General features: G+C 43.5%; 1 protein-coding gene and 1 long non-coding RNA gene across 15 annotated transcripts in view; one reads left to right on the top strand and one right to left on the bottom strand.

The window, feature by feature from the left end:
• Positions 1 to 8,839, top strand: part of PROM1 (prominin 1) — a 134,979-nt gene extending 126,140 nt beyond the window's left edge. For 12 of the 13 annotated variants that reach the window (XM_059381297.1, XM_059381253.1, XM_059381285.1 and 9 more), the window contains 5 exons: positions 140 to 220; positions 310 to 378; positions 3,182 to 3,274; positions 7,326 to 7,441; positions 8,395 to 8,839. In XM_059381297.1, coding sequence (XP_059237280.1) covers positions 140 to 220; positions 310 to 378; positions 3,182 to 3,274; positions 7,326 to 7,441; positions 8,395 to 8,449 — 414 coding nt within the window. In that variant the 3' untranslated portion in view covers positions 8,450 to 8,839. Of the gene's footprint in view, positions 1 to 139; positions 221 to 309; positions 379 to 3,181; positions 3,275 to 7,325; positions 7,442 to 7,935; positions 7,969 to 8,394 lie in introns of all 13 variants that reach the window. The other variant, XM_059381323.1, reaches the window with a different exon arrangement.
• A 570-nt stretch (positions 8,840 to 9,409) lies between these two features.
• Positions 9,410 to 23,251, bottom strand: part of LOC132015198 (uncharacterized) — a 125,161-nt gene continuing 111,319 nt past the window's right edge. Inside the window, exons 3-5 of one of the 2 annotated variants that reach the window (XR_009403583.1) lie at positions 14,375 to 14,579; positions 13,551 to 13,750; positions 9,410 to 9,867 (exon numbers count right to left, since the gene is read on the bottom strand). This is a non-coding gene — a long non-coding RNA (uncharacterized LOC132015198). The remainder of the gene's footprint in view (positions 9,868 to 13,550; positions 13,751 to 14,374; positions 14,580 to 23,251) is intronic. The other variant, XR_009403585.1, reaches the window with a different exon arrangement.

Genomic DNA, 23,251 nt, shown 5'->3' with positions numbered 1-23,251 from the left:
GCCTTCAGAGGGCTGGTTCGGTGGTCTTCTTAACTAACAAGTCTGTGGTGTGGGGCCCAGGTAACAGCACTTGTATCCCCATGCCGTTTTGTTAAATCCCTTCATCACTTGATACCCTGTCCATTGCTGTGTTTTCCAGGTGAAAGTGGCCAATATCCTTTCCTCTCTGGATTCTGCTCAGGACTTCCTCAAAACTCGCATCTCCTCAGTTATTGTTGAAGTAAGAGGGTGTGAGCCCATCATCACGGGGCTGCAGAGAGTATGAGATAGTCCTCTTAATGATTTTACTACTCTCTGATTTCTTTCCAGGAAAGTACAAAGTACGGGAACACGATAATAGGATACTTTGAACACTATCTGCAGTGGGTCAAGATCTCAGTAAGTAGTTTATCTTTAAGAAACATAAGAGGGCCATGTGTTAGGACAATCATGTTCTAGGATAAAATCAGGAGGAAATAAAGTTAAATTCCTAGTAATTGAGTAAGAGGTAAGCAAAGGACCTTGAACATGGGGACCATGAGGAGTGGGGGTCCTAAGACTCAGCACGTGTCATCCACACTGGACCCCTTCTCAGACCTGCCCACCGACTTGGAGAACATACCCCTCACTTTTTCCCCCAGCTGCTTTGCTCACCATTATGGGGGTTCCTGCCATACTTGACTCTGTCTCCCCAGTGAACTGTGAGTTCTCTTTGTAGTGATGGTGTGTTCCTGACGCGGGCCCCTCCAAGCCTGTCAGGTAGTTGTTTTATGAGTCTACTAGAGGTGGCTTGAGATACAGAAGTTTGTTTTTTCACAATTCTGGAGGCTGGAAGTCCAGGATCAAGGTGTCAGCAGGGTGGGTTTCTTCAGAGGCCCCTCTCCTTGGCTTGTAGGTGGCCGTCTTCTCCCTGCATCTTCACATGGTCATCCCTCTATGCAGGTCTGTGCCCAAATTTTCTCTTCTTTTACAAAAGCACTAGTTATATTGGATTAGGACTCACCCTAATGACTTCATTTGAACTGAAATGCCTCTTTAAAGACCCTACCTCCACATTCCAGTCACATTCCAAGAATCCAAGGGGTAGGACTTTAACACATGAACTTTTGGGGGACCTGATTCAGTCCATAATAGTTGGGTCTCTGTGAATACATTAGAAGAGGAAGTTAGGGGTAGTGTGGTTTTAAGGCAGCATATTCTCCCAGCAACCGACCCACGGAGTTTAGTGGCTTGGAAAATGCCTTTTGTCATCTTGGGCTTTGGGTCCACTTGCCTCTGAGGGTTATTCCACTGGCGCAGGGGCTGGGAGGGGGATGCTTACCGCGGAGTTACTTCAGTTGCATGACTACTTGCTGCCAGCCAAGACAGACTTTGAGAAGCCTAGGGACTCAGGAAAATTTAGACTACCCCGTGCAGCGTCGACTGTCTCATATCTATTCCTGGCCCTCGGCTGCATGAATCAAGACTACCGGCCATTTCTTCCCGCTTTGCTGCCCCACTCCCATATTACAGCCACACCCAACCACTTGACTCTCTGAAATGTTCACCTTTCTCCATGTGATTCCCACTGTGTCATCTCCCCCTCCCTGTCCCTGCCTCCAGTCCCCACCATCTGGGCCCTGAGCCTGGTTCTCCTTCAAGGCTCAGCTTTCTGATGTCTATGCTGATACCTCCTCCCGCCTCCCAGATGTGAAGACCTCAGGGTCTTCTCAGGGCTGGGGCAAAGGGCATGCACACACAGGTGAGTAGGGGCAGAAGAAATGTATTATCATCATCGCCACCGTGGCCACTCGACGCTGTGCATTTCCTCCACCAGACAAAGGAACCACAGTTTGGTCACATTCATACAGAGAATATGAAACAAATGCCCGAAAACCCAAGTGAATCTGGACAGAACTGGTTAAGTCATACAAGAGCCACACCGTGGGTATATTAGTTGGCCTTTGGTACAAAGTAGATCAGAGTTATGCCAGGGGTCTAGGAGAGATTTTCACAGGGTAGAAATAAGTAAGAAAAATAAGATGCAGAAAAAATACCGAATATGGCTCCTACCCCACTTTTTGTAAAACCAACCATTAAAAAGCCTAGAAAAAGTGTACAGGATTGTCTGAGTTTGGTAAAAATGAGGTCGTTAAGGGCACCTAGGTGGCTCAGTGGGTTAAAGCCTCTGCCTTCGGCTCAGGTCATGCCTACTTGTGATCTCTGTCAAGTTAATAAATAAAATCTTCAAAAAACAAAATGAGGTCGTTAACATGGGTTGCCTTGTAAGGTATAGGTGGAAGAAAAGGTGAAGGTGAACCCCTACCCATAAAGGAAAAGAAATAGAACACACCCCTGCGCCAAAGAGCTAACATCTAGCTCATTGTACGCACTCAGAAGTTCTTTTTAAATGAATGAATATAATTATCTTAAGTCAATGGGATTGGAGCATCTGTTTGTGATTAATTAAACTTGTATGAGCACTGGGTGGTATACACGGTTGAAGAATTGTTGAACGCTACATCTGAAACTAGAGATGTACTATAGTTTGTCTAGTTTAAATTAAAAAAAGAAATAAAATTAATTTAATTGGTTATAAAAAATCATTGTCACGTCATTAAGGAGTTCATAGTTTTCAGTCTTCTGAAATGGAGTCAGCAGGTGGCGCTGTTTCTGGGCACACAAGTTTATTGGTGCACAGTTGCATCCTCATTTCTTCATCATCTGCGACTGCTATCCCCATACCGGGGCAGAGTCCAGCAAGTGCTGGAAGGTTGAAAATATTGACTCTCTGGTCCTTTATAGAAAAAGTTTGCCAAGCGCTCGTCTAAACAATATAAATATTGTTTAATTAGACTTCCATTTTTTCCCCCATATCCTTTGTCAGATTTCAAAGGGGTCAGGCGAGAAATTCAGACTGAGACCCTGAGCTAGACACCTGGACTTCTGCACTCTCTCGGGAGCCTGGCAGGGTGGGTCTTACTGTTCCGGGTAACAAGTGCAGAAATCAGAGACTCAGGCTCAGATAGAATCACCATCTCGCTTTTGAGCACCTACTTGTATACATCGTTGAGGTCATCTATGGCCAACAGTTCACAGCTCCGTATCTGAGACAGTGTAAAGATCCCTTTTTTGAGAACAGGTCAAGGATAAATGGCACATCTAATTCTTGTGGATATTTGTGGGCATGGTTCAAAGTTCTCCTGTGTTTCTTACCCCACAGATTACTGAGCAAATTGCAGCCTGCAAACCCGTGGCCACCGCTTTAGACTCTGCCGTGAATGTCTTTCTGTGTAGCTACATTATCGACCCCATGGTAAGAATTTCATCTTTCAAAATAAGGAAACACAAAAAACTCGTCGCTCTTCAGGGTTTGTTGGCAGATTGTAGTACACCCTCGGATTTAAACTAGTTTTGCACTTGGGTCTGTTACAGTTGTTGAATCCAAGACCTAAAATCTAAAATTTACATGAATGTGTTATGATACCTAACACACTAGAAAAAGTCAAAGACCTAGCTGCATACCTTTGTTCCTTCCTAGAATTACATGTATAGAAGTCAGGAGACCCTCATGAAGAAAACTATTTGTCTAGAATAGTTGAGAAGAAGCACTCACTAGTAGGCAGATTGCCGATGTTCAAAATAATTCTTAGTGCAACGATATAGATATAGATGATATAGATAGTGCAACTATATACAGAGATATAGATACAGATATATAACCCCAAAGCTATAGCAAACTAAATTTAATTTTTTATTTAAAAGCCCCTTGAGATATTACCACTGGGATGATAAGTTCCAATTAGTCAAGTGTATTCTTTAGCTCTATTCACTACTCAATATACACTGATGGTCTCTGCAAGCCAACACTCTCTGGGAGCACCTTCCTTCCTCTGCTGGAAGCACTTGAGTGGCTTCCTGTAGTTATCCCCCGTGAAGATCAGGGTCCTTAGCTGAATACACCAGGCCCTGCATGCTTGGGTCCCTTCCCATTGAGGCCACATTTCTGTACTCTTTGATCACCTTTCTCGCCATTCTCCAGACACATGTTTTCTTTCACATTTTAACTCTATCATAATGTCCCCACCTCAGGGCCTTTGCATGTGCTTTTTCTGCTACCTGGACTGGAGGCTCCATGCTCTCTCTCTCTCTCTCTCTCTCTCTCTCATTCTTCCCCTCCACACCCACATCCAACCTGGCTAACTCTAGCTCTAAGTCCATCAGGGAATGAGAACACAGGCTGTGGATTCAGATTCTACTTCTACATTTTGTGAACTCCATGACTTTGAAAAATTATTGAACTTATCACCTAAGTGGGCTATTTCAATGGCTCATTGAGAGATTATATGTCAAACCCTTAACATCATAACTGATACGTTGACACTCAATACATGTTTGCTATTACTAGTGAATAATGTTCTGGTCTTAGATCAAACATGTCCTTTTCATTCAGCATCAGGGAAATAAAAATAAAAACCACAATGAGATACCACCTCACACCAGTCAGAATGGCTAAAATTAACAAGTCAGGAAATGATAGATGTTGGCAAGGATGCAGAGAAAGGGGAACCCTCCTACACTGTTGGTGGGAATGCAAGCTGGTACAGCCACTCTGGAAAACAGTATAGAGGTTCCTCAAAAGAGTTGGAAATAGAGCTACCTTATCACCCAAAAATTACACTACTGGGTATTTACCCTAAAGATACGAATGTAGTGATTTGAAAGGGCACGTGCACCCGAATGTTTATAGCAGCAATGTCCACAATAGCCAAACTATGGAAAGAAACTAGATGTCCATCAGCAGATGAATGGTTAAAGAAGATGTGGTATATGTACAATGGAATACTATGCAGCCATCAAGAGAAATGAAATCTTGCCATTTGCAATGATGTGGATGAATCTAGAGGGGATTATGCTGAGTGAAATAAGTCAATCAGAGAAAGACAATTATCATATGATCTTTCTGATATGAGGAATTTGAGAGGCAGAGTGGGGGGTTTGTAGGGTAGGGAAGGAAAAAATGAAACAAGATGAGATTGGGAGGGAGACAAACCACAAGAGACTCTTAATCTCCCAAAACAAACTGAGGGTTGTTGGGTATGGAGAAGGTGGTTGGATTATGGACATTGGGGAGGGTATGTGCTATTATGAGTGCTGTGAAGTGTGTAAGCCTGATGATTCACAGACCTGTACCCACTGGGGCAAATAATACATTATATGACAATAAAAATAATTAATTAAAAAAAACACATGGCGGGGAAAAAACCATGTATTTTTTTCCAGGAAGCCTTTTCTGATCATCCCACCTAGACTGGGCTCCCTTTTCTACACTCTGACAGAGCACCATGCTTTTCCTTTAGAGGTGTGATTGCTGTTTGAATTGAACATTTGTATGGTTCTTTGATTAAGACGTGTCCTCTGCGGTGCACTCTAGACTCTTGACTCCCTGAGCAGAGGGCCCGTGTGTTGCTGAGTCCCTGTCATCTGGCACATTGCTTGGTGTAGGCAATTGAATAAATGGTGATCAGACAACTGTTTGTTGAAGTACATCTGTATCGCTCCATCTGTCCAATGCCCTGTCCCACATTCACATGACCATCTGTCTGCAGGACGGACTTTTACACCTGAATGGAAGCACTCCTGCACTCTCTGTGAAGGACCCAAGGCGTGGCTTCCTTACCACCTTCCCTCCTCCCCAGCCTCTAACTCCTTTGTCCTGCTGCTCAGACCCTCCCTGATGGCTTCATTTGAACCCTCCTTAGGGGTTCTGAGCTAACCTCATGGATTCTGAACTGATCTCCTCGTGTCCAGTGTTCACCACCTTCCCCAGCTACTCCAATCACCCAACCATCAGATGCCTTTCCACAAATGATGGGGGCCCAGGGCAGGGGAGGTCTGGAGGCTGCTCAGGAAGATGTAGGCTGGAGCTCTAGAGCTGGGTGGTTTAAATAGTAAGAAAGAGCTCTGGGCATTGATTTGGCGAAGAAAAAAGACTCCAGACTGACTAACATGTTTCTTTTATATCTTGATTGTTCCCGGAAGAATTATGGCAGCTTCCAGTAAAAGGATACGGTTGTCATCAAGCTTCAAAACCTCTCAAAACAAGTGTAGCATAGAAACCTGCCAATAAAAGGATGTTGGGGGATGGGGAAGAAGAACAAATTTACGGGAAATTCTGGGCCAAGAGGGGCCACTGCCATTTGACAGTTCATCCCATCAGGAGAAGAGCAGAACTGCAGTAGCTGAGCCATGGCCGGTGGCGGGGGTGGGGGAGGTGGCCGCACGGCATTGTGACATTCAAGCTGCCTTTGTCTTGCGGTGGGCTGGGGAGGTGGCCCTAAGCATCCTAAGGCAGCGGCAGCGGCTGACTGTGTATCTCCTGAAGTCGGCCAAGTGTAAGACGGCCAAGTGTAAGACGCTGGCTAGGGCACCATGCCCCCAGGGTCATGCTGGTTGTTCCCAGCTGCATCCGTTGTGATTGGTGAGTGAGGTTAGACAGTGTTGGGTGTCACCCCTACAAAAGCTAGCAGGGTGCTATGGGCAAGCTGAGGACCGATGCCCCTCTCGATGGAAGAACCACCGCTCACCTACCGCTTTATAGCCAGGTGGTCTAAACCGTAAGAACGAACTCTGGGCATTGATTTTGTCAGGAAACTAGACTCCAGACTGACCAGCATGTTCGCCTTGTAGGGAGGGGGCCTCCGTGTTATGAGATGGAACTTCAGCTTCTTCAAGAAAGGACATAAACCCTAGTTCCTATGTGAATCCGATGTACGAATGTTAGCAACTATTTTTGAAAATACTTTAAGCGGATTTTTAGACAAAGTAGGGTTGAACACAGCCTATGATCTGCCCTAAAATTGGTTAAATTAAATATGGAATGTTTATTGAAAGCCCCGTAAGAATGCCTTTTCCACACTGTGCTGTCTCGGGATGAGGATGCAGTGGTCCTGCTGTTCTGATGGGCCAGAAAGGTGAATTAGCACATCACACAACTCATGAAAAGGATTAAGCTCAGGCTGGCTGGAGGGTCCTGCTCTTCTCCTTGGCAGCAAAGAAACGCCATCTTGTGGGATTCTAGATTCAAAGCCTTGCTTCTCCACCTCCTGCCGCTGTTCCTCGTTTGTCAAATAAATATAATAATAAGACCGAGTCAAGGTTTTCAGGAAGATTTAAAGACTTACAGCAATACACAGTGCCTCACACAGTGACTGACTCGTATTTAGTTCACAAATGGTCTCCATGAACAACATTCAAACTCCTTAAAAAAAAATTGCACAAGGAAGTGATTTCCATCCCCAGCAACTGCTGTTTCCCATTCCCCATCTTCAGGCACTTAATCCTCCTGATTCTCTTTTCTTCCCTAGAATTTGTTCTGGTTTGGCATAGGGAAAGCAACCATCTTTTTACTCCCAGCCATCATTTTCGCTGTGAAGCTGGCCAAGTACTATCGTCGAATGGACTCTGAGGACGTGTACGATGAGTAAGTAGACAAATTTCTGCAGAGTTCAGGGGCGTGGGAGGGTCATTTTCTAAGTGGTACTGACCTCAGAGAGCTTGCAGAAGATGAGCTCTGATGAAATTATGCTTGGTCTTTTTTAAGTAGGGGGTCACTTCTGTTCAGGAGTCTTCTCTGTATCGACTTTCTTGTGCTTGTTTTAACGATGTTCTTCCTCTCGCTTACTCTTCTCAGCGTCCTTAACCAACCTTCTTGTTTCTTGTTTGCAGTTCCTCTGTCTTGGGGACTTGGCACTTTACTTTATAACTGTTTTTACTACTTTTCATTTTGACTCTGTAGCCTGCGCTTCACTCTGTGGTGACCCTGTATGCTTCATTTTTACTACTCTCTCTTCCCTCTTGACCTGTGTCTCTCCTGAATTTACTCTGCCCACGTCCATATCAGGGTAAAAAATGTGGGGGGTGCAGCTATTGAGCTGTAATCATAATTAAAAAAAATAATTGTATCTCCCTTTCTAGTATTTTATAGTGCTGAAACTGTATCGCCAAAAAGTAAGACTTTTCTTTTTTAAAACTGTATTCATCAGATGGGACTGGGGAGGTCATCATAATTAATATATGATGGGCTTATAAAACAGAATTAATAACATCTTAAAATTACATAATGACATTAGATATGTCCAGATAAAAATCAATGCTGATGTCTTTTAAAATGAGGGCTAGCACACACAAGGTATTGAAGAAATGCTGGTTGAATTAATGACATTTTATACATTCAGTTTATTTATCTCTAAAATGGTTGTTTCAGTACTTGGTTTTAAAAGGAGCAGAATGTGAATATACCTTTTGACCTTCTTTGTAGACTTCACAAATTGTCATGTACTTTTCCTGACCATTACATTGCCTTTGTAACCCATGATGTAAATCCTTCATCTTAGAGGTAACGTGATGTTTTTGGTGTATTTATTTTTGTTGCAGTATGGAAAATGGTAATATTGGTTTTCATAGACATCATTCCACTCAGACTGTATGAACAAAGTTTTTAAACAGACCCAACGGCACGAGTTCTTGACCTACAGCACCTACAAATTCTGGAAAAGAAACCCTTCTCTCCCGGAGTTTACAGAGTTCAGTGATTTTATATGCAACATGCGCTCACGCGCCAAAGAGTGAAAAACCGTGTACACCTGTTTTTTATTAATCTCTAGAAGCTTTGCTTTAATCATCTGAGCCTTTGATGAAAATTTCAATATGTAATACCTTCATTGGATTTCCAGGTTAGCTTTGGGAGCAAGATGTGAAGAGTGTCCCACTTCCTTCCTTGGGAACTTAGACTTGTAGTTAGAGAACGTTCAGCAAGTCACAGATGTGTGTGTGTGTGTGTGTGTGTGTGAACAATAAAGGAATGATTTTGGAAATCTGACTCTGATCTTCTTATTGACAAATATTCTGATATGATAGGTACCAGTTACATCACTGTGTCCTTTTCTTAGAGGTACTGTAACAAGCAGAGTGGGTGGCTTCACGCAGCAGGAGCATCTTCTCTCCCAGTTCTAGAAGCTGGGGCTCTGAAATCCCCTTCCGAAGAGAAAGTGTGTTGGAGAGTCTGTTCCTCGCCCTTCTGATTGACTCCGATGATTGTGACAATGCACGGCGTTCCTCCAACATATCACTCCAGTCTCTGCCTCTGTCTTCACGTGGAGTCTGCCCTTGGGTGCCTGTGTCCAAATTTCCTTCTGCTTCTAAGGAGTCATTAGATCAGGACCCGTCCTCGTCAAGAATGACCTCATATCTATTTCATCACATTTGCAGACAACCTCTTTCCAAAGATTCACAATTCCAGGTGGATGCGAATTTGGGGGTGGGTGGGGGGAACACCGTGCAAGCCAGCACCATCACAAAGCAGCAATAGCAAAGAGCCAGACAGGGAAGTGAATTTGAAGGAAAGCACCTATACACACAGAAACTAACTTAAATAACCCAAATCACAGAAGACAGAAAAATGACAAATTTTATTAGACACGTACAAAATAGTGACTCATCTCCCTCTTCATTTTATGTTGGTCTTTATTTAAAAACACGTGAATACTCTACTGCTTATGAGCATAAACTGTCTTTTTATCTCACGCAATGATGCCCCGCCCCTCCCACACAATAGATTCACGTGGGTGATACTTAGGTCCCATCCTTAGAGATGCTGATATAATTGGCTAGGGGTGCGGCCCAAACATGTGAAGTTTTACATTTTCTCAGGTGAGCGGTGCCTGGATGGCTCAAGTCTGCTGGGCTTCTGGCTTTTGGTTTTGGCTCAGGTCATGGTGTCTGTGGTCGTGGGATCGAGCCCTGCATCAGGCTCTGTGCTCAGTGAGGAGCCTGCTTCAGATTCTTTCTTCCTCTCCCTTTGCCCCTCTCTGCTCACACTCACTCTGTCTCTCAAAAAGATGGGTAAATCTTAAAAAAAAAAAAAAAAAAATTCCTCAGGGGATTCTAATAGATGACCAAGATTGAGAAACACTGCCCTAGATTAACAGGATCATTTTCTGGGATATATCACATGTAATCTCATGTACAACCTGGTTGAGGACTATGAATACAGCTCTACATGCATTTCATCCAAAAGGACCCTGTCCTTGAGGAAAGATAGCAGAGATCTGTGTTCCAATCACTGGTGACGGCTCCTAGTCACAGAGGTGCAGACGCAGAAGGGGGGAAGCCATTGTTGCATTGGTCCTTTTGAGGACGAGCTGCATTGCATTCACACTGTCTTCTCTGTGGCAAGTCTACAGTGCTGGTAACATGGTCTATCCAGCAGTCATGCCCAGTCAAGTATTTTAAAGTCCATTCTACTCCTTGATGACATCATCAGCTGAGAATGAGAAGGAATCCGTAATGTCTACTGAATGTCATGTCCATTAGCCCACTGTCAGGACCCCTTGGGCAGCATATGACTGTAAATGTCTCAGACATCCAAAATTCGGCAGAGCTTGGTCTTGAGAGCTTCTTTAGTGTGCCCAGAATCTGCCACTCCCACAAAATTTGGCTTCTTGGTTTGTTGCAAAAGCCACAAGAAGCCAGAAGTTGCCACAAGATGGCGGCAGAGGACGTTTGTAATCTATTTGCAAGGCGTCTCTTTAGAGGTTTTAGGATTCTTGCTTCATCTTAGAAAATCAGGAGGAACATCACAAACATTCAACAAATGGCCAATAAACATTAAAAAAAAAAAAAAAAGAATAAAAGGAAAGAAAATCAGTTCATCTGCCAACAGGTACCATAGTCCTGATAAGCCATTTCGATCTCCTTGGCTTGCCAATGAGGTTGATCCTTGGCGCCCATCCAGTTAGTAGCGGGATTCCTCTGCCCAGGTAACAGCACAGGCCACCATTCAGGCCCCAAAGAGCCCCATTGTTAGTTGGGCTCATCTCAGCCTGCACCTCCCCGTGGGCACCCTCATCAGGTATGGGAAATGTTTCATCAGAAACATTTCTTTAATTCACATGTCTTTGTTCACCACCACTTAGGTTGCTGGCCAGAGCCGAGGACAGATGATAAAGGCACGCCTGACCCTTAAGAGTATTATCTAAAATAAGGCAAGTGCCTTTGAATTTAGCCCCTCATTTTTTACCAGAGTTGTCACTAGCACTGCAGGGCTGCTGCCTCGGGGGGACTCCATCAGCCTCTACCGAGATAGGCCTTCAGGAAACCAGACCCAGGCATCCTCAGACTTTCCTGGGAGCCATCTCAATGGAGCCAAATGCACCCAGGTGAGTCATCAAGGGAGATAGGATGGGTCCCTAAACATTGGGCACCACCTTGAGTGATGAGCACCTGTCTCTGGGACCTGACTTGCTATTCCTAGATGTTCCATTTCTAGTTTTTATGAGAAATAAAAAATGTTCGCTTTCCCAGGATCTGAGGGGCCCAATGCAGGAAGGGGACACCTGGACACAGTGATGTCTGGCAGTTGTCCCTCAGCCACTCGCTCTCCGTAAGGGTCCAGCAGTAGGCCAGCAGCAGCATCTCAAGTGCTGCACAGCAGGGAGCCATGTGTGCGGGAAGGAAGAGCCCACAGGTTGACTCTGGGCACAGTTGCCTCTCAACTCCCAGAGGCTCCACTCAGCACACTTCCCTCCATCAGATCACTGGATTCCACCATGTCCTTGGGGCTTAAAGGCCCCGGGTAGGTGGCTCATGGGGCTGCCTCTTGCACACCTGCTACCCAGGTCCCCAGGAAGATTGGGCTGATTTTCTGGTCAGTTTGAACACCAGGCTCAACAAATTATGAGATGAGGCCCATATTGTCTCCTGTCCCCAAAGAGCCCAACTAAGTCCAGGCTTCCCACTAGGTTTGTGAGGTCTATAGGGGGTGTGACTTTTCCTTTACTGTCTCGGGAATCCATCTCTGAGCCTCAGTGCACAGTTCTTCTGAGAACTGACTGGAAGTTGTCCCCCCAGGACTCCACTCCTAAGCTGTTGCCCTCTGCTCTCCATGGGAGCCCATCAGCTTGACCTCATCACCGCAGGCCCCCTCAGGGGGCAAGAGTGTCAGCCTTCAGGTGCCTGTGGGTCAGGACAGTAAACATGTTTGCAGGGCCAGGCGAGCTTGCCAACAAATGATCTTCGACACTTTGTGACAAAGAGATTGAGCAAAAGATTCTTCCAAGAAGAATCGTTCCAAAATGTGTAATCAGTACAGCTGCAGCCGGAAGTCTGACAAGGCTGGGCTTCCAGAGGCAACAACTGAATCTTGTTCAGGATAATCCACGATAGAAACACCCATTTTGGATTCACGGGAGGAAGAAAGGAGTTTCCAGTGTGTAAAGCTCACAGGGCTGGGTGCCCTTGTAACAGCAACTGGCATTACCCAGCTGATGCGCTTGGGTCCTTCACAGGCTGTAGAACCTCATGAGTGGGACGCAATCTGTCTGTGTTTCGTACAGGAAATCTATCTGTCAGGTTAATTGAACTGATGAATTTAAACTGATGGTCTTGACCTTCTCATCTCTAATACACACCCCTCCGCTCATACTTGGTGATTCAAAGTTTATATGAACATGGGGCAGATTAAGCACAGACAAGTTACTCACCTTTTAACAACCATCCCACCATCTGCAGGAAGGATTTCAGACCTGCCTGGGAGGTGCATATATTATGGCTGGGGACTAACGGCTTTGAATATAGTGGCTAAGAAAAAATGTGAGAATGAAAAATACTTGCTGCCCATCCACTTGCAGATCTATCTGGGTCTGTGAGCTCCTGAAAGATTGCAGCTTATAATCAGCACAGGGGAATCCGCGGAAGGACTTCTTTCTGCCTGAAGAGCTCAAGTCGGATGCTGTCTGGGAGGCAACCGGCAGGTCTTCTCTCTGGTCGTTTAATAATACATATTTTGGGGGCACCTGTGTGGCTCAGTGGGTTAAAGCCTTCAACTCAGGTCATGATCCCAAGGTCCTGGGATTGAGCCTTGCATCGGGCTCTCTGCTCAGCTCCCTGCCTACTTGTGATCTCAGTCTGTCAAATAAATAAATAAAAATCTTTAAAAAAAATAATAATACATATTTTTCAGGATGCCCGGGTGTCTCAGTTCGTTAAGTGTCTGCCTTCAGCTCAGGTCATGTTCCTGGGGTCCTGGTTCCGAGTAGGTCTTCCTGCTCAGCGAGGAGTCTGCTGCTCCCTCTGTCTCTGCCCCTCCCCCTACTCTTGCATACTCATGCTCATGCTCTCTTTCTCTCTAATAAAGAAATATAATATTTCAATGTTGTCCTGAAGTCCTAGTCCGTTCTCTAGAAGTCAGAGCTGGAAAAACTTCGGACCTATTAAACATAGTGACCAAGTTTGTGTGGAGACACTCCTCTCCAACTATTTCAAGTACTCACCCCCACCCCACACCTCCCAGGGATCCTTGTTCTCTTTCTACCTCTTCTTCTGGGCGCCTGGGTGGCTCAGTGGTTAAGCCGCTGCCTTCGGCTCAGGTCATGATCTCAGGGTCCTGGGATCGAGTCCCGCATCGGGCTCTCTGCTCAGCAGGGAGCCTGCTTCCTCCTCTCTCTCTCTGCCTGCCTCTCTGCCTACTTGTGATTTCTCTCTGTCAAATAAATAAATAAATAAATCTTAAAAAAAAAAAAAAAATGCTCTACCTCTTCTTCTCCTTCCGGTCTGTCCCCGGAGCCACGCCAGGCCAGGACGAACTGAAGTCTCACCAGGTTCATCTACTGCATTCTTCTAGAATCCTTTATTCAGGTGGTATCAAGCTTGGTTTGGAATTACGGTGTCACTTTTCATCTTTTTCTCTCCAAACAGAAAGCCAGCTGTCCCTAGAGCAGGAGATCCAGTGCAACTGAGAGAAATGACTTTTGGTCAGTTTGCTCATTGTTCATTCAGTTTAAAATAACGACCACTCCTGATACTATTGTGATAAAGACCTCTTGTAAATAGATGCACAGCTCATTCTCAAATGACAGCAGGTAGCATTGTGGTAAATCAGATGCAAATAGATTACCAAATTTCCATGGGCTTTGTGGCACCTTTAACAGCAGCCTGGGGTAAATGCACCGTTTTTTTTTTTTTTGTTTGTTTGTTTGTTTTAGTGTTTCTGTGACCCTTTTGGAGCCCTGACTTCACCAGTCACTAGCTGTCTGTGGTCTTTCATTTCCTCCTCACTTCACGTGGATAAGACTAGCACCTATCTGCTGAGCAGGCCCCGGGTGAGCTCATCATGCAAACTGTGTGCAGTAATAGCTCATATCACAGCTGCTGTCACCCTCACCACAATGTTGCTCGAGCACTTTTAGTAAATGTGTGAGTGCTGTGGTGGGTCTGTCCAGGCTGTGGGTGTCATAAACAGTCCTGTTGCCTGGGAAAATGGGGAGCCATTGCTCTGGAATGAATCTAGAATGCTCTCCTGCCCACTTCCTCATCTACCTTACCCATGGCTTTCTTCCAGGGCAGATATGAAACTTACAGAGTCCCTCCATGCTGAGAACAGCTCTCCCTTCCTGGAGAATAGTTGTTCCTTTGTAAATCCAACCACGTGTTTAGGTGCTGGGCTGTTCACCCCAGAATCCTGCTCTTTGTCAGGGTGGAGTCCAATGGCAGGAAGGTGATTCAAGCCCAACTTATCAAAGTCTTCCCCAGAGACTTCCACAAGGCAGCTCAACTCAGAGATGCTGACATCCATGTTTCCAACCATGTGGAGAAAAGCAGGGAGAGAAGAAAAAGCACACATGTAGAGAAAACTGAGATGCAATGTGAGAACAGAGCTTCAGGTCCCAACTCTGTGGGACTGGTCTCCCAACCCACGGATCCATGATTTATAAGAAATTTCTCCCCAATTCTCAATTTTCTTTAACAGTTTACATTTAATTAGTTAATTACCTAATTAATTAGTTCCTATTACTGAAAGCAGATGGTTCTCAAAAAACACAAAATCCAATTCAATCCAAAGACTATATGCTAAGTTTTTTCTAAGGTTCAAGCTTGAGATCTAGACTGGGGATGTCAATTCCCAGGATGATGACAGTGGCAAGAACATAAGTGGACCAAATATAATGACAAGTCAACTGTTATAACAGCAAAATCTTTAAAAATTTAGGGGAGCCCAGGTAAAGAACCATAGATTTTTATTTTGTGTGTGTGTGTGTGTGGGCACAGGAAATCAGAATGACTATTTGCCACGTCGACAATGATAGAATGGAATTTTAAGACAAAAGGAGCCTTTTAGCAGAGTTTGAGTCTCTTAAAATTGCCTGAAATTTGGGCAGAAGAATGAACACTCAGATATAACTGCAGCCCAAGGACAAGACTATAGGGAGTGATGGATACTGGACCGAATCTGGCTGGGATTCAAAAGAGTAAGTTTCTATATGTTGCCTTCAGAAATTAAAACTTTATTCTGTGGAAAAATGAAAACCACTGGTGATTCATATTTGGAAGTGACAGGTGTCACCACTCCAGCCCTCAGCCCTCATCAGATAGTGAGCCACAGACTAAACCAGCCCACCATGAACACAAAGGCCAAATCCTATTCACTTTGATTCCCTAAACTGATATTAACAACTGGCATAGAGCAGTAATGAGTCAGAACTGAATAAATGACATTCCTTTTCCTCCAGCTGTTGAGTGTCCTTTGACCAGTTGTAGGCTCATAAGAAATTCTCTCTGCCTCTGGCTAGGTTAGATGTTCCCACCCAGATTACCCCAGGTTCCCTCCTACACAGAAATTACCCCTCAATTGTCATGATTGAGATCCTTGCCTTTCCCTATACTGTCTGCATCTCCTTGAGGACAAGGATCATGTCACCTTGACTACATTCTGGGCAATAACAGAGAGAGCTTGGGTCCTTAGGTGTTTCATGAATACTCTCTAGACATATGGGGGGAAAACAAGTGAATGACAGGATGAATGGATGATTGAGTAGCAGAATGAATGCCATCCGGTTAGAGGGCAATCCTGTTCTTCCTAGAGCCAACCATTTGTCTTTTCCCCCTGCTCATCCCTGACTTTCCCCTCAACAGCCCAGCAAGGGTACTTTGCTGTCTGGGTGTGAGTGCCATCCACTTGTCCTGGGTGTGCTTTTCATTGTAACATCTTCACCTCCTACTGTGACAGAAGTGCAATGCATATATGCCCACATGCCTGGTGGCTCACAGGGGTAACACTAAGAAAGATCAACTTGCCTTCTCCCTTTGCCAGCTTTCCAGGGTGGCAACTGGCTCTCTTTGTGACATACTGAAAATTCAAAAGGGCTACTAGCTTTTTTTCTGAGTGCTTCAGAAATGTTATTCAAATAAAAGCAGATGTATTTAAAGCATATTCAACCTGTTTTATAATGTTTTCCTTAAAAACAAAGATATGGAAAATGAAAACCTAGAGGTGATCAATGAACTTGCTTTCTGGAGAGTTTGTTATAAAATGCTAAAAAACAAAAAAGCTTCTGCACAGCAAAGGAAACAGTCACCAAAACTAAGAGGCAACCCACGGAATGGGAGAAGATATTTGCAAAGGACATTTCAGGTAAGGGCTGGTATCCAAGATGTATAAAGAACTTATCAAACCCAACCACCAAAAACAAGTAACCCAGTCAAGAAATGGGCAGAAAACATGAACAGACACTCCACTAAAGAAGACATACAAATGGCTAACAGGCACATGAAAAAATGTTTAACCTCACTAGGCATCAGGGAACTACAAATCAAGACCACAATAAGGTCCCACCTTACACCATTTAGAATGCCAAAAAGCAACAAGACAGGAAACAACAAATGTTGATGAGGATGTGGAGAAAGGGGAACCCTCTTACACTATTAGTGGGAATGCAAGCTGGTAGAGCCACTCTGGGAAACAGTATGGAGATTCGTCAAGATGTTAAAATAGAGCTACCCTATGACCCAGGAATTACACTACTATGAATTTATCCCAAAGATACAGATGTAGTGAAAAGAAGGGCCATATGCACCCCACTATTCATAGCAGCAATGCCCACAATAGCCAAACTGGGGAAGGAGACGAGATGTCTTTCAACTGATGAATGGATAAAGAAGATGTGGTCCATATATACAATAGAATATTACTCAGCCATCAGAAAGGATGAATACCCACTATTTTCACTGACATGGATGGAACTGAAGGGGATTATGCTAAGTGAAATAAGTCAACCTGAGAAAAACAATTATTATATGGTTTCATTCATATGTAGAATATAAGGAATAACGTGGAGGACCACAGGAAAGGGAGGGAAAACTTAAGGGGAAGAAATTAGAGAGGGAGATAAACCATGAGAGACTCTGGACTCCAGGAACCAAATTGAATAAAAAATAAATAAATAAAAAGTCCTGGAACATTAAAAAAATAAAATAAAATGTTAAAAAATTTATAATAATATAAACGACTTTGAAACAGCCCTATTACTTGAAGAAAAAAAAACATTATTAGATTCATTTGAAATTGCTGATATTCTACCACTTTTGATCTACTATTAACAGTAATTTCATATGGTTTAAACTGCAGCAAAAAAGGTGCATTTCTTTTTAGATGGATTTAGAATAAAAGCCAAACATAACACAAAACTTCTTATAAAATGGGTTCAAAATTGTGGTGTGTGAATCTGAATGTCTTATTAAGTAAATAAACTTTACAGGCTTTCAATTTTCATTCATACCAAATACTCTACTATCAACTTTTCACTGTCTCTTATTTTTCTGAAGGAAAACTTCAGCACGAAGTATTAATTGATTTGCTGAACAAGAATTCTGAAGTCTTATGACTAATGAGGATTTTAAATTTGGAATGCAAATGTGATTCAGTGGAGCTAAGATGAACACTTTTTTCCAGACTGGTTAGACTTTAGTTAACGTTTTCCAGACAATTTATTTTCTGACAGTAAGTTTTTAATGCACATGACCTGATCCTATATATTAATATCACTGATGCAATGACTCAACATTTTCTGAATCTATTCTGAATCTTAACTTTTGAAGGAGGGACTGATTTATTACCAAGTTTGACCTGGTATTACTGCAGTTAAAGCTCACCTCGCAACCAAATTGCACCCACTGAGGAATCTCTGACACCTGCACCACAAGTACCAGCTTCCTAAGTCAAGGAATGATATTTCAGTAACAAACACATGAGAGTAAAATCAGTCTTTGAACTTGAAATCACCTACATTCAACCACCAGCCTTAATCTGTAGGTGGTCACCAATTACGTTCAGACTTCATAGAACCTCCGAGGAAACCTGACATCCATCATTTAAATCTTTGATGAAGAGAAGAATGACATTACCCCAATCTGATCATGAGAAAAACACCAGACAAACTCCAAAAAGGGACACAGTCTCAAAATGCCTGCCCACTTACTTTTCCTTTTCTCAAGGGCTATTTAGTTTGAATTAAAATGTTGAAGGAAAGGGAAGTCTTCAATGTAAGTCCCATTCCCGATACAGGTTTATTTTCTGGTGTGAGGCTTGTGGATTCTCTAAAGTGTGAGCTTGCTCATATTTCTGTGGAAAAACACTGGAAATATTCAAAAGCCCCATTGATGGCAGGATGGCAGATAGGTTTTGTCCTTCATGCCAACACGGGTAGATGACTAGAGGCTTTCTGGAGGAATGGGTTGCAATGACTCTAAGGCTGCTTCCAGGCTCAGCACAAGTGCTCTGCACACCCTACTAGTAATGTCTGCCAAGGACACTGGAAAGATAGTGATAGCTCCTGGGTTGCATATTGGTCATCCTCAGCCTGTGGAATAAAGCCCTCAGCTTTGCATTCAAGACCTCTCTCTGACTTTGAGATCTTCCACCTTCTCCTGTCACAAACCTTCTCCTTAGGCAACTAGTTTACTTATTGATCCTCAAACAGATTAGAAAGAGTTCTGTTCCATGGATCTGATATGGCTTCCTTAATGAGCTAAGTCCTACCTAGCCTGAAGGGAGACTTTCTCAATAGGCTAGTCAACAGCTGTGAAATTCCAATATAACTTATTATCTGCATTTGTTGCCATTAAATGAGAACCTGTTGAAATGTAGATGAGTTGTTTTTATCCGCCTTTCCTCCTTCTTTGGATAACAGAATCCCTCTTTCTTGTTGAGAACTACCCATTTTCTACTCCCTGTGCTTCTGCTGGGCTGTCTGCCTCACATCTCTGCTCCCTACAGCAGGCTCAGGGAATGTACCAAGGATGGGCTGTCAGAGTTCTCCTGGGCACTCATATGGTGCTAGGGATGAAAGGTCATGTTCTTTTCTATGACAAATGGAAGGACCCTGCCTGAGAAGACAGAGAGAGAAAGAATGTAAGAAAGACAGTCAGAGATTCAGAGGGAAATAGAGACAGAGAAGAGACTTAAATCTTTGAATCTATGTGTATGTGAACTAACTTAACTCCTTCCACTGCCCAGTAAGTGCTTTTGTCTTTTAAGCTAGTTGATGTTGAAATTTTCAACAATTCTGATAAAAAAACATACACTATGCCAAGAACTGCTATGGATAATGGGGACATGGATGTACATGGAATAACAGGGCTGGGTCTTCCCCTCACAATGTAGATTGAGACAGACTCATGTCTCAGAACCTAACCAACATCCAGAATACTCTGCTTAGAGGTTAACCAACAACAGACCCACCACCAGTTCAGGCTCTGCCCTCCAGAGCTCAGGGCATTTGCTGAGGAACTTGGCTCACCTAAGCCTCGTGTTCATATTTGTACCATGAGAATCCAGGGTGGCCTCACATTTCTCTTGGCACTCTTGTGGAAAAAAAGGGAGATGAATCTTTACAGAATCGGTCTGCTGAAGGCCAGTTTCCCATTGGTCCTGGAAGCATGAAGAGACAGTGGGAACCTGCTGAGGCCAGACTTGCTGGGGTTCCAAACCTCTCTAGTTTTCCCAGGGCACTGTAGTATAAGTACATCATTTTCTCAGTATATCGAGATGTGAAATAATAATACAGCCTCAGGACAATGCTGACACATACATATACTACCTGGGAGTGGTGATCTATTTTCTCCATGAACATCCATGAAAGGGTGGGGAACATGGACAATGATGCGAGGACCAATGACACTGACAAGGAGAAGATGACCTATGAGCGGAATCTTAAAGGAGGAGCAGATGTGTGCCTGGCACACTAGGACTGGAAGAGCATTCCAAATAAGGGGAACAGCAGGATCAAAAGCAGGAAGGGAGTGAGCAAGTACACCAAGTATTCAGGAAATGTTGGGCCCATGGTTTGGTGTGGCCTGATTGGTTAGATGGGGTGTGTGTGTGTGTGTGTGTGTGTGTGTGTGTGTGTAAAGACAGGCTGAACCAATCGGGCAAGTTACAGAGCCTAGTCTCATAATGTGCCAATTGCTTGGAGTACAAAGACCAAGGCAGAATTTGGGCTGGGATCACAGGAAGGCTGTATGAAGGTCCCTGAGAAGCCAGTGGTAGAAGTTCCATATTCCCCTCCAAAGTTCAGAAACAATTCCAGAAAAGATTCTGGAGTCCATGTGTTTCCTTTCAAATTCGCTTTGTGTTCTTACAGTCTTCCTCCAGAAAGAATCTGGTTGCCTTCTGAGATCAAGGTAAATTTTGTATTTTTTTAGGTTGTCACCTTGAACTGTGTCTTTCTTTGGAACAATGCTGCTTTATTTTGCCCTTGTCCAAATAACCCTGCAAATCCACATGCTTATGGAGGTCAGGGTTTTAAACAGTGGTGGCAGGATAATGGAGATGGTCTCTAAGTGAACAATTTTACAAAAGGCTTAGAGTTTGGAGAAATAGCCACCTCCAGTGGAATTCATGAAGGGACTCTGAAAAAAATGAGTGAACCAGTCAATATCCATATCTCTGTGACCTTGGAATTCTCAAACAAGTGAATCTTGAATGAAATACAACCATAGTTATGATTTTTAGTCTGTATATTATTGGAACATATTACTATGTTAGAAAATATGAGTTAAATTACAACCCAATTTCATATCAACACATCCGGATTTCAGGCATCTTAGAAATTCAGAAAATCTCACAATGCTGAGCCCCACAGAGCTGATGGAACTGAGAGTTGACATTTAGTTTATTTAGTTTATTTTTTTTTTTAAGATTTTATTTGTTTATTTGACAGAGAGAGATCATAATTAGTCAGAGAGGCAGGCAGAGAGAGAGGAAGGGAAGCAGGCCCCCTGCCGAGCAGAGAGCCCAATGCGGGGCTGGATCCCAGGACCCTGAGATCATGACCTGAGCTGAAGACAGCGGCTTAACCCACTGAGCCACCCAGGCGCCTGAGAGTTGACATTTAGAGAAGCAGACATTCTAGTTCACCAGAGTCCACACAATTCTTGCTGGTGCTATGTCAAAGCAAAAGGTAAGATGTCATTTATCATCAATTCAGCGAGAGCTTTAATTAAAATGGGCAGCACAGGGCTTGGCAGCTAAGATAGTTTTGTTATTGTTTATAACTCTCCGACAGATATTGCTGCTGGGGTTCTCATCCCATCAAGGAGGGTCTTTGCAAGGCTGAGCTGTCCTCCTACCCTGGCTTCTGGGGGAAAGGGGAGAGCTTGAAGGAAGCAGATCTAATGCCCTGAATATCCCCCACCCCTACCCCAACCCCCTCACACCCCTCCCCACCACACACAGAGGATTACACCAACTACTTTCCCTGCAGGAACTCACTCCCTGCTGTGAGATGTGGCTGGGAGGACCATCATAAAGATAGATAGATATGTATATTGTAAAGTCCATCTCCCTGAGCTTCTATAAGAAGAGCCTTCCCTGCCCGGCACAGCAGGTGAGACAGCTATAAACCTACAAACTCATTCTCACATCTGGGATTACACTGGATCTGCATACTCTGAATAAGGTAAGCACCTAGTTCTTTTAAGAGTTTCATTACCTGGGGCACCTGGGTGGCTCAGTGGGTTAAAGCCTCTGCCTTCAGCTCAGGTCATGATCGCAGGGTCCTGGGATTGAGACCAGCATTGGGCTCTCTGCTCAGCAGGGAGCGTGCTTCCTCCTCTCTCTCTCTGCCTGCTTCTTGCCTACTTGTGATCTCTGTCTGTCAAATAAATAAAATCTTTAAAAAAAAAAAAAAAAGAGTTTCATTACCTGTCCCCCTCCTAGCCCTTCAAGATCTCAGGATCAGGGGCGCCTGGTGGCTCAGTGGATTAAGCCTCTGCCTTCAACTCAGGTAATGGTCTCAGAGTCCTTGGATAGAGCCCCACATCCATCTCTCTGCTCAGCAGGGAGCCTGCTCCCCCGACCCACCCTGCCTGCCTCTCTGCCTACTTGTGATCTCTCTCTCACTCTCTGTCAAATAAGTAAATTAAGTCTTAAAAAAAAAAAAAATCCCTCATAACCTTAGGTCTGGATGCCTTCAGGGACACTAGGGACTGAGTCCCAATGCCCTGATGAATTAGGGGTTATTCATCTAGTATACGTAGTTCTCCATTCTCCTTCATTCAGGAGCCATTATGCCTGAGACTGTCACCCTTTCTCAAACCGAAGGAGAGCCCAAAAGCCCCAATGCAAACAAAATTCTGAATTTATTTTTATAGTGGAGTACGGTGGAATGATGTATTTTTAAGTGGATTCATAATAATATGAATCATTTTATCATCAACTAAACCAAAGCAAATTGTAAGTAATTCATAGTTTTCTTATTTGTTACCAATATTATCTGAAAAATACAGTAAGTTTAAGGCAACCATCAATCAATAAGGAATGGTATTCAGGACTAGAAAGACAGGGTCTGGCTGCCTGTCCCATCTTTGTCACTTGCCCATTTGCATAATTTGTTTACCAGTATGAGCCTTAACTGTCATTTCTGATATACCAGGGGATGATTTTTTTATTATCTATCAGGCATAGCTCTTGAGTGTATTAAGGTGAGAATCAAATGTTCGCAGAGGACTTAGCACATAGTAAGCGTCAAAATAAAAATGCTATTTCTCTTCACCTTTCAAGTGTGTGTGTGTGTGTGTGTGTCTTTCTGTTTTGTTTTGTTTATTTTGTTATTTACCAGCTACCTGATAAAATCCATGTAATTTAGTGTACTATTTAAGGTCATAATTTTTTTCTTTTTTTAAATTTAAAAAAAATTTTAATGTTATATTTCACTTATTCACCTATCCACCTCCTATATGTCAACCATCAGTTTATTTAAGAGTCTGTTTTTTGTTTGTCTCTTTCCTCTTTGTTTGTTCATTTGTTTTGTTTTTTAAATTTCACATAAAAGTGAAGTTATGGCATTTCTCTTTAGGTCAGATTTATTTCAGCTAGAATTATACCCTCTAAATCAATCCAAGTTGTTGTAAATGGCAAGATCACATCCTTTTCTATGACTATGTAATATTTCATTGCATA

Source organism: Mustela nigripes, chromosome 1 (assembly GCF_022355385.1).
Source record: "Mustela nigripes isolate SB6536 chromosome 1, MUSNIG.SB6536, whole genome shotgun sequence".
NCBI classification, from domain to species: domain Eukaryota; kingdom Metazoa; phylum Chordata; class Mammalia; order Carnivora; family Mustelidae; genus Mustela; species Mustela nigripes.
The sequence above is the reverse complement of the archived record's forward strand: the minus strand, read 5'-3'. Positions and strand labels throughout refer to the sequence as shown.